The sequence below is a fragment of the Mytilinidion resinicola genome (genome assembly GCF_010093595.1).
Source record: "Mytilinidion resinicola strain CBS 304.34 unplaced genomic scaffold BDZ99scaffold_5, whole genome shotgun sequence".
Taxonomy (NCBI): Eukaryota; Fungi; Ascomycota; class Dothideomycetes; order Mytilinidiales; family Mytilinidiaceae; genus Mytilinidion; species Mytilinidion resinicola.
Genome location: NW_022985441.1, coordinates 585,839 through 597,373, shown reverse-complemented (window position 1 = coordinate 597,373; position 11,535 = coordinate 585,839). Strand labels below are relative to the sequence as shown.

Sequence of the window (11,535 nt, the reverse complement as noted above, 5' to 3'; positions counted from 1 at the left end):
ATAATCTGTTCAACCAGGCGTCCATAGGACCGCTTTAGCACGGAGAAACAGCCAACATCTAGGGGCTGCAGCAGATGCGATGAATGTGCAGGCATGCAGACAATAATAATATTGTGATCCAGGCAGAATTGGTCGAATTCGGGGTTCATATGGCTATCGTGGCCGTCCAATACAAGTATCCGATGCGTGCCAACTGTGCGATCTTTTGTATACTTGTGGAATAGTTTTAGCCAGGCAAGGCTAATTTCATTTGTTGTCCAGCCATTCTCACTAACGCCGATTGACCATTCCTTTGGAATAACCTCGTACTAAGCGGCTTGGTGCATTATTGCTTCAAAGATAACTAGGGGTGGAATTTCAACCCCTATTGCATTGATGCATTCGATAATTGTAACCTATTCTCGATTGCCCGGCTGTACAGTCCTAGGCCGGCCGGCACGGTCTGTTCCAGTAACAACCCGGGCAGTTGCAATAACACCCATTTGGCAGCCGGTCTTATTAAAATTCCAGGTGTCTTTATCAAGAATTCCATATTGTATCTTAATATCTTGCACGCGTTTAAACCAGGCCCGGATAAGCACAGGATCTTTGCATTTAGCACGCTGATAGTCGTATTTGCGATTGAATTTGGATTTTAGGTTGTCATGGCGGCTGATGAAATTTCGCACCCAGTTCTGGCCGACAGTAAGGGGGGTATTCTATACAACGCGTTGGCTAGCTAGAATGCTGGCCATCTGCCGTACAGTAGCAATACGGGGCGGCATGCCACGCTGGTCCATCAACAGAATCCTCTGTACAAGAACCTCTTCTTGTACAGGTGTAAGACGGCGATTTTTGGAGATAGCACCGCGTTGTGGAGGAATACCACGGGCGCGACGCGTAACCGTCTTTCTGGGCACATCGTATAGTTTCTCAACGCCTCGGAAGGATGTAATTTGGCCGGTCTTGTAGGCTTGAACGCCTAGAATAACTCTGCCTTCTTGAAAGATGGCTTCTTGTTGTTGTGGTGCTGCCATTGGGGTGGTTGTCGGACGACGCGTCGCGTGTTGAGTTGGGTGGGCCACTAGCTTGTGCGGGCCACTAACTTATGGATTACGTTAAGGGTAATACTTAGTATAGAAAATATATAAAGGTTAGTAGTATATATAATATCTTTAGTATTAGTACTTCTATTTATAGGTACTCTATTCTATTCTATAGATTTTTCTAACTTATTAGTATTAAAGCTGGACTATAATATTTATTATCTTAAAAAAAAAAAAAAAGCTATAGCTAAGGCAGCGTATAAGCTCCTAGCTAAGTCCTTTTAACTATAAAAGCAGAAGCGTTTACTAACTAAGTATTATTCCGAAATGCTTTATTATAGTTTTTCTAATCTAGAAGAAATAGAAAAGGAAGATTAGGAAAAGGCTGCGCAGAAAAAACGAGAGCGTATTAAAAGGGAAGCCTTACCTTCTTTTAACGCGTCTGGTTCTGCAGGGTCCTTTAATCCGCTAGATTTTTCCTAGTTAGCTAGCGTAATATTACTATTATTCTAAGCTATTCTAGATTTTAGCGGTAAAACTACTGCAGGAGTTTCTAATAGTTTACTAAACTTTTAACCGGTTTCTATATATTTTTAAAAGTACTATATTTTTTCTATTTAATTAGGTATTTCCTTTTCTAACTATTCTATTTAGAATCCAGGATTTACTTAACCTTATACTTATTATTATCGTCGACCTTAATATTATTTTCTAGCTTAGCGTTAGGTAGTGCGGGTTCTAGTAGTAATATATAGAAAACTAGGTATATTTTTATCCTATTAGGTAACCTAAGCTTATAGTTTACTAGGCTAATAATATCCTATATTTTAAATAGTCTAATCTTAATATAGTCTAACTTTATACTTAGTTATTTTATTTTAATATTTTTATAAAGTAGGTAAACTTTATCCCTTTTTTTAAAAGTTAGTATAATACTTTAGTATTAGCTATAATATCTCGCTAACCTTAGTATTAGGAATTAGATATCTATTAAAAGCTGCCTTTATAGCTTTTTAATATTTTTAACTAATAGCAGTGCCTTCTAGGCTTTTATACTATTAAGTTAGGGTTTTTAATACGCCTTTAGATTAAAACTATAGTTTATAAAAAAGGGTAATACCTTTATTATTTCTATAAATGCGCTATTATAGGCGAATTAGGCTATTAGTAGTAATAATACCTAGTTATTCTACCTGTAATTAATATAGTATTAACGTATTCTATAAGCGAGCCGTCCACCTAAGCAAGCCGTCTACTTTATTACGAAAACGCGACGCGTTAACTTCTAACCACTATGCGTCGACAATATAACGTGCAATTAATACAAAATAAAGGTCGAATATACATAGCTATCGCAGCAATTAATCGGCAGCAATTTACAAGCGAACGGCGCGCTATTATAATATATAACGTCCCTAGAAGCATACTTCGAGATCGACGCGCTGGAATAACCCCACGACGCAATTCTAAGCCTAATTCGAAGAAGCTTTTAAAGCTAGAGGAATTAGTTATTACTTAATATATACTTAACCTAGATTTGCGAGGATTTCCGCCTAGCTTATATACTATACGAGAAATAGCCAACAAATTGCTTACTAAGCGCGCCGCCGGCTAAGTTGGTAAGAACTAGCTAGAGAACTTTATTAAGCGAACACCTAAGCTTAAAATATAATTTAATCGAAAGTACAACTATTAAAAAGCTCTATATAAGGATCTAAAAGCTATTAGTAATTAGTTTAAGCTTATACGTAATATAAAAGTAAAGTATAGTATTTTAGATAAAGATATATATAACTTTAATAAAGCCGGCTTCTAAATAGGTGTTATTTTAACGGGTGTAGTTATAACAGGCTCTAAGCGCTGTAATTGTCCAAAATCTATACAACTAGGCAATCGCGAATAGATAATAATAATCTAAGGTATTAATACCTATAAATAGGCTATTCTACTATTTATTATCTTTACAGGTATATACTACCTTTTTATATAGTATAAGGGCAATAATATACTACTAGATTAGGTTATAGCAGTAAGTAATAATAGCTGGACAATAAATAAGCTTAGTATTACCTGGCTATACTATTTTAATGCGTATACAAAAGATCGTATAATAGGCACGCACCGGCTGCTAATTATTAATAGCTATAAGAGCTATATCTCGCTCGAATTCCAACAGATTTATAAAGAGAATAATATTATTACTCTTTATATACCAGCGTATTTATCGCACCTACTACAGCCGCTTAATATTAGCTGCTTTGCGCTAATAAAAAAGGCGTATAGGCGCTAAATTAAGGACTTAGTGCGCTACTATATTAACTATATTACTAAGCTAAAGTTCCTGCTAGTATTTAAAGCAGCTTTCTATAGCTTAATTATAAAAAGCAATATTTGCGCAGGCTTTTAAGGCGCAGGCCTTATACTACTTAATCTAGAAGCAGTGCTATTAAAGCTTAATATTAGGCTCTATACGCTGTTGCCTCCGCCTGCCGCTATAGAGGCTCTATAGGAATTAAAAACACTAAGCAATACTTTTAAGCTAAGCTCTTAATTAGCTTTAATTTATAAGCGCATTTAAATATATTAAAATAGCTTACCTATAGCTATTCTTAACTCGCTTAATAGCCTTTCTAAAGGTGCTAAAAGCATAATATATTAAGCTGCGCTGCTGCGCGATACTGTTACTAGCCTTTAAAAGGTAAATAAAGCCGCTATAAAGCGCAAAGCGCGCAAAAAAAAGCGTATTTAGAGGGAAGGAACTTTAATAATAGAAGCAGGCTCTTAAATAGCTGCTTAACGGCTCGAGAAGAACGCTTAAAGTAAAAAGCAGTAAAATAGAGCAGGCTCTAATAGAATTGTGCGGCGCTATAGGCGCTGCGGCGAGTTAGGGCATAATATTTATATATATAAAAACGATGCAGAGGTTGCTATAGATTAGGCTATAAGTTATATATAGTTAATATTTATTAGCGTTATAGAGCAATTAATATTTAAGGTAGGTTTTTATAATAAAGTAGACGGCTTGCTTAGGTAGACGGCTCGCTTATAGAATACGTTATAGGTACTATTCTAAAGTCTAATTAAGCTTTTCTATTTACCTGTCCGTTTAAGGGTAAAATACTATAGAAAGCTTATACTTTATTCCTAGTTATATAGTAAGGGTCTACTAGAATTTTAATATAAAAAGCTTATTTTAGTTTAAAATTATTTTCTAAAATAGTCTATAGTTACTAATAATATACTTTAAAAATATATAGGCTAGATCTTTTACTATTAATACTTTTTAGTAAGGGATAAAGTAGGCGTATTTAGTTAATTAGTCCGTAATTACTAATATTATATTATACTTTATACCTATTATAGGTTTAATAGACTATAGTAGCTTAACTATAAAGTTCTATATAATAGATTTCTATACTTTTTCTAGTATAAAAAGGCTTTTTATTAGCCTATATAGTACGTGTTATACTAACTTATTTTTAGTATACTTATATTTATATATAATTTTCTCTATTAGTTTCCGGGGAGGGCTAATCGTACACCTCCTAACGAATAATCGTACACCCTCTAACGACTAATCGTACACCTTCTACCCTCCTGTTACTTCACCGCCTTCTAATTGGCTCGGAGGTCCGGCAGGAGGCCTCCGAACATTCACCTTTACGTCTATCTGCACGTGCATTTCTGCCGTACGTAAGGCTATACGTAAGGCTATACAAATCAGCATGGCTATATAGCCTTTCCATTTTGCGGCGCATTCTTTCCAGTTTATGCAGCTGTATATATAGCCTTACGTATAGCCTCACGTACGGCTATATAGCCTTTCCAATTCGTATAGCCTCCGTACGGGCTCGCGTACGAGCTTATATATCACCACCTAGTCTAAGTCTAGGTCTAGAAGTGCCTACGTGCCTACAAGCATGCCAAACCTGTCAAAACCTCACCTTATTACGGCTCCTTTGCATCAAGCCTGGCCCCTTAGCATCGCCGCCTGCACCTACTCCTCATACTGATCCACATACGCCTCAGCCTCCCTCTCAAATTGATACTCTGCAGGCCCTAGAACATTCCTACGGCTCTTCGGCCGGCTTGATAATTCAGCAGTGCCTACAGCGACACCGGGTGGACGCTGAGACCCTCCTATACGTGCCTGTAGAGCTGAAATCTGTCGTAGAATGTCCGCACGGTCATCCTCTTGTTCCACCTGAGGTTGAGACTGAGCACTATCTTGCCTCTGAGCTCGTGCCTTTTTCCGTGGTACCTTATCCTTTGCACCAGGCGGCCGGCCGCGCTTCTTAGCTGCAGGTGCAGCCGTAGGTGTTGCTGTAGGCGCTGCTGTAGGCGCTGCTGTAGGCGCTGCTGTATGCGCTGCTGTATGCGCTGCTGTATGCGCTGCTGTATGCGCTGCTGTATGCGCTGCTGTATGCGCTGCTGTATACGCTGCTGTAGATGCTGCCGTAGGTGCTGCCGTAGGTGCTGCCGTAGGCTCAAGAAGGGCCGGATCAATTTGAGAAATATCAATACCAGTCCTAGCAGGTGTAGCCGTCGACTGAGGGGCATTCTGACGGACAGGGATGGCCGGAATTTGCTGTAAAGACGCTGGCAAGTGTCGTAGAGCTGTGCCTTGTTGTCCGTCCTGTTCACCTCCACGTCGAGCTGCTAAACCTGTACCCAAAGCAATCTCAAACCTTGATAGCTCTCTCTGTGTACTATTATACGTATAGTGGCCTCTCCTCTCAACAGCAGGGCGGCCCCGTCGACGCTCAACAATAGCAGGATCTTGTACTTCTTCAAATGGACCAAACAGAATAATTAGTTGTTGTATACCTGGCTAAGTAAACCACTAATAGTGGTCTATCTCTTCCGGTTATATATAGAGCACGGGATCTAGATAGTTTATAAGCGCCTAATATAGATAATTATATAGCTTATAAGCGCATAGCATGCTGTATATATTTATAAACGTATAAGTACAGTTAAAAAAATTGTATTTAGATAACTTAGCCTTCTTAAGTTGCTTTTTAAGGATGGCAAGAGCCTGCGGTATAATCTTCTGGAATAGATTAAGGAATTTAATCTCTTTAATATTATACAGAGTTCTTATATACTACTTTACCTTATAGTTCTTAAATTTAGCCTTACTACTAAAAATAAGGTTCTAGATATTAAGTAGCACGTTAAATAGATAGCTATTTAACACCTAGAGGAAGCCTTTAAGCTAGCCGTATACGCCCTTATTCCGTAATATAATACTATAAAAAACTCGGTTAGTATTATACACCTAAATTTGCATCTGCTAGACCTAAATTTTAATACTAAAGTGCGTAAATTTAAAGCCTAAACTTTATAAGGGGTTTACTAGTATATAGAATAACTAGCGCTAAAAAGGATAAGAAAATAGCTTAAAAATTGATTAAGAAATAGGATATAAGCAGACACTTATATTATTCTAAAATACTAAGCTTATTAAGTATAGTAAGTAGCCTAGGCCTATTTATATAACTTCTACTCCTCTTCTATATAATCTATAAGGCTAGGCCTCTCCTTATAATTATTTATTAGCTTATTCCAGGCCTTATTAAATTAAATAGGGTTCTTTAGCTTTTATATAGCGCTCTAACGGATAATAAATTTACTTTTTTTCTTTTACTGCTTTTTTTCCTTAGCTGCCTTCTATTCTTCTATATTATTCTCTATCGGCGTATTAGTATAGCTTATAGGGAATATCGGTTTATTCTTATATACCTTAGCTAGCTTAGTATTAATATTCTTCTTAATATACTATAACGTATTCCACTACTAAGCCGGCTAAACCACCGAGCCGGCCACTTTTCCTTGGCACAACCAACACCATATGCGCGCAGTCAATTTATTCGCAACCAGCTATAGAACTTGTATACGACACACTTAGATTAGATTTAGAAGAAGCTTCTTAATCCTTTTTGCACGTACGCGTATTGTGCCCAGCCTTTCCACAGTTTCCACAGCGCCGTTGAGCTGGTAGAGCCCTATTTGCACCATCTCTACTACCCACCTTTTTCCGTGGATTAGATGCTCCAGACACTTTAGCAGCTATATACAACGCTGCTGTACTATACTCTATTATACCGCTAGTCTGGATTTGCTTTCTTTTACAACCTTTACGCTTAGTTATCTCTGCTAGTTATTTTTTAAGCTCTTTAACCCGGGCTTTAATAAGTATATTTTTATATAGCATCTTTTTAGCTCCTTTAATAAGCTTTAAAAAGCCTTTTTAGGCGGTTATTAGTAACTATATAAAGGAATTGCTTACTAGCCTTAACTATAATCTAAATTTATATATATTACTTAGGGTCTTTAATTACTATAGTGTTTCTAGTAGAGGTGCTAGTAGTAGAGTCTATAACCGTATATTAAGGCGATTAAAAACTACCTACGCGTTAATAGGAACTAATCTAGAGGCCTTAAAGGCCTTTTTATAGTTCTTATATATAAACACGTTAAAAAACGCGTTTTTAAAGGCTAGTAGAAAGCCTTCTTTATTAATATAGTAGACGTGTTAGCGTGCTAAGTCTTATATATATTAAGAGTACTTTAGCTTTAATAGCGAGAAGCACACTATATTAAGTAGCTAAAGTATATGCAATAAATACGCAGGTATATAGAGGGTAAGGATTTATTATTTAATATAATAATCCTTAAAATCTTAGTTAAGGTAGCTTTTATAGCCGTCTAAAATTAGCAACCTATATAACCCCACCTAACGCGCCTTTATATATATATTAAAGTGCTTTAACTACTTAAAACTAAGCTTATTATTAGTCTAGCTATTCTTAGAGATAGAGAGCTTTTAATTATATAGTATCTCTGCTTTCTTATACTATATAGAGATATAAACGCGTTTTTTATAGATAATAAATAGTAGGGTTATATATCCGGCAGCGCAGATGCTCTAGATAACTGTAACCTACTCTCGGTTGCCTAGTTAAATAAGATTAGGCCTTATATATTTCTCTAAACCTGTAATAACCTTTATTATACTAATTATATCTATTTAAAAGCCAGTTTTATTAAAGTTATAGATATTATCTAGATAAACACTATACTTAGCTATAGTCTTTTATACAAGAGTAAACTATATATTAATAACCTCTGGGTCTTCCTAGAGTATTCTCTAGCGGTTCTTTGCCTAATTAAAAGCTATTTTAAGCTCCTTTATATAAGATATAAACTGTTAAGTCCAGTTCTTGCCTACTAGTATCCCACCACGCGCAGCCAGTACTTTATCTGCTATATCTGCCACCTTACACAACCGGGGCGCAAATCCTCGCGAGTCTAGGTTAAGGATATATTGTATAATCGTGTGCTCTTCGGTCGCAGTAAGCTTTAGGCAGTTTAGTCGTGATTAAGGTTGAAATATAATTCCGTGGAGCCGATTAGAGAGCCGCTAATATCGTACGTTAAAAGCTGCTGCAGCGCGTTATATAGTCCTAAATTAACTAGAGGTAAAAGCTTAAAGCGCGAGATTAATACTGCCTTCTTACTAAGATAGATAATCGCTGCGTTGTTAATGTATTGCTGTGTAAATATAGTGTTGGTTGTGCTAAGGAAAAGTAGCCGGCTCGGTGGTTTGGCCGGCTTAGTAGTGGAATACGTTACGTATAAAAGGCATATAATATTAGGCTATTATTAATATAGCGCGTTTTTTAAAGCTTATTCCTTATCTATTAGGAAAATATATAGGCGGATAGAATAGTATTAAAAGAGCTTATAAAGTTGCTATACTGCCTAGTTATAGTTTATCTTTTTTTTTTTTAGAATAAAATAATATATAATCTTAAAGTTATTACCTGTATATATAACGCCGGTTATATATAAAAAGGGTATACTAAACTTATTAGTTTTATATATACAGTTTATTAGTATAATATTATAGTTAGACTATAGAATTTTAATAGAATCTAGATATATAAAGAAAAGGTAATCTATATAGCTTTTTTAGTCGGTTATATAGTTATATATATACTTTTTTCTATAGCTACTATTTATAGAAAATACAGAGGTTTCTAGTATATAGAGAAGGGCCTATATAGGCGCACGGCTATTAAAAAGCTTATTCCGGTATATCTATTACTTATTTTTAATATCTATAATAGTAATAGTTACCCCCTTTTTTAGTAGCTTTATATAGGTTTCTATAGGCCTTATTCTACTAGAAAGATTATCTCGAATTATCTTATTTACTAATACTATGCGCTTTCTATTATATAGTACTGCTGTAGCTTTAAAAGTGCTGGTATAACCTAAATAAGCTGCCTCTGTCGTCTTCTATAGCTATAGATATTTACCTGCTATATTTATAGGCTGCCGAGTAAGCGTACCGTATATTATATATTCCTTCTTAATTATAGATATGCTACGCACGCGGTTTATAGGCAGTAAGCTGCCTTTAAAGCAGTATCGGAACTATATCTTCCTTATAGCCTTTGCTATTATCTTATCCGTTTTCGAACGGTATTTTATAAGCCTGTAGCCTTGCTCTTTTATATACCGTGTAAGCGCTTTTTTAGCTTCCTCTAAGGAGTTGTAATACGCTAGCAGTGGCGGCTGGAGGGCTATAGTAAGTGTATTATATAGATAGAGAAGCATGCGTTAATTGCTTCTATTCGCCGCTGTATTTAGAGAGTGTATCTAGAATTAGTAAACAAGTAAAGCAAGCTAATCGGAGGCTCCGGAGCAAGCCTCTAAGCTAATTAGAAGGCGGTGAAGTAACAGGGGGGTAGAGGGTGTACGATTAGTCGTTAAGGGGTGTACGATTATTCGTTAGGGGGTGTACGATTAGCCCTCCCTAAAATCTAATAAAAAAGCCTTTTTTATTTATATTATAGCTATTCTTTTTCTTAATACTATACTTAGCTATCTTAGCCTTTATAAAAGTAAAGCACTCTTAATAGTACTGTTCTAAGTTGGCCTTTTTCCTCTCTGCATCTAGTGTATAAAGGAAGCCCGTTCCTAGCTCTTCTTTATGCGCAGTAATCCACTAAGTAGGCCAATTATAGCCAGGCCTCTCGCCCTTAATTTTAAAGGCTATATTTCGAAGCATAGAGATTATAGGAGGCAGCGAGCGCTCTGTAAGCTCGTGTATATGCTTGATAAGCGCATTAGATTGCGCTCTATCGAGGAATTGTTGATTTTCGAGTGCATCGTCGCGTGCAGAGGTCTTTCCGTTGAAGCGCTTTGAGAGACCACTCCGGCCACAACCGTAGTGCTTAGCGGCATCAGTAATTGACAATTCGGGGTCCGATCGAAGCGCTGCGAGCGCAGCTTTCATTTTATCCATTTTTGAAGCAATTCGGTGTTGTATGAAAGAAGTTATGAATTTTTAAAGATGGTGTGGTGGCGCTCGGCAAGTGTGCCTGAGGTGGTCCGAACTTCTAAGCCAAGACGCGACGTTTTCATCCTTTGCTCCTCCGCACGGCGAAACTCTCGGAATGCACAATCGTAAGGTTGAGCGCCCTCAAAATTTGGAGCCATATTTTTTCTTGATAGGGTTATTCTCCTAGCACTCCGAACTGAAGAAAGACTTCCACAGTCGCGATTAAGCAGGGGGGAGCAACTGAAGCGGCAATCGATGGCATTGACAATCCAATCGATAATATGATCGAACCCGCCGTAACTTTCGTTGCGCACTGGTGTTCTAGAGGAGAAAAGACTGTAGAACAGTGAAACATCAACCATATCTTTATAGACTCGCGAGGGAGAGACTTTAGATGTCTAAACCTTGAATTCGGCTCGCGACGAGGGGTGGCTCGTGATATAGGGACAGATATTAGTCAGTATCTCATTCTTAACGTAATCCACCCCTAAGCTGGCCACCCACCCCACTATAAGGCTACCAAAACACGAATTACACAGCCACAAATAATTATCTTTGGTGTTTCTATCTACTGGCTAGTTGCCTGCCGTCTAGGGCACTTACGGGCGTTGTGTTTTAGTGATTCGCACAAGCTACACTTAGGTGGTGCACGCTACCGTCGCTTAGCTAGCCCCTCAGCTGCCCCCTCTACTACCCCTTCCTAGGCAGCAAATGCACAAGAGGCCCCTTCTACGCCTAATAGCACCCCTCCCCTAGCTATATAGGTGCGCTTCTATACCCTTTTCCTTTTCTAGCGCTGGTTTTCTATCTATAGCTTCTTATTTTCGCTTATAAGCAGTATAGCGCTTAATATTGCTATTTCGCACTCCTTAATAAGCTGGCTAAGCACTTATTCTATAGGACTTAGTAGGCTATGCGTACGGCGCTTAAGATAGCGCTTTAGCAGGGCTGTCTGCTATTGTAATGGCCAGTGCTACGTGTACGACCTCTTTTTGCTATTTGTACGATGCCTTTTTGCTATTCGTACGACCCCCCCCCTGCAACCCCTTTACCGCGTTCTAATTAGCTCGGAGCAATGCGCCGGAGCTCCGGGCATTCACCTATACATTACGTGAGGCTATACGCGAGGCCGTATATAAGCCCGTACGTAAGGCT

General features: G+C 37.7%; 2 protein-coding genes across 2 annotated transcripts; both read right to left on the bottom strand.

Moving 5' to 3' along the window:
* Nucleotides 1–6,957: 6,957 nt before the first annotated feature.
* BDZ99DRAFT_372334 (uncharacterized protein) lies at nucleotides 6,958–7,173 on the bottom strand (the record flags this gene model as incomplete). Its single annotated transcript, XM_033714835.1, has 1 exon — nucleotides 6,958–7,173. A coding segment is annotated over one exon (216 nt), but the record flags the coding sequence as incomplete, so codon positions are not given.
* Nucleotides 7,174–9,870: 2,697 nt separating this feature from the next.
* On the bottom strand, nucleotides 9,871–10,647 carry BDZ99DRAFT_246986 (uncharacterized protein). The gene has a single exon (XM_033713642.1). The coding sequence runs from the start codon at nucleotides 10,342–10,344 to the stop codon at nucleotides 10,045–10,047; it is 300 nt and encodes a 99-aa protein (XP_033579938.1). The 5' UTR covers nucleotides 10,345–10,647; the 3' UTR covers nucleotides 9,871–10,044.
* Between the last annotated feature and the right edge of the window lie 888 nt (nucleotides 10,648–11,535).

Excerpts from the sequence above, each read along its gene's own strand:
- BDZ99DRAFT_246986 (XM_033713642.1), bottom strand. The coding sequence starts at position 10,344 with ATGGATAAAATGAAAGCTGCGCTCGCAGCGCTTCGATCGGACCCCGAA.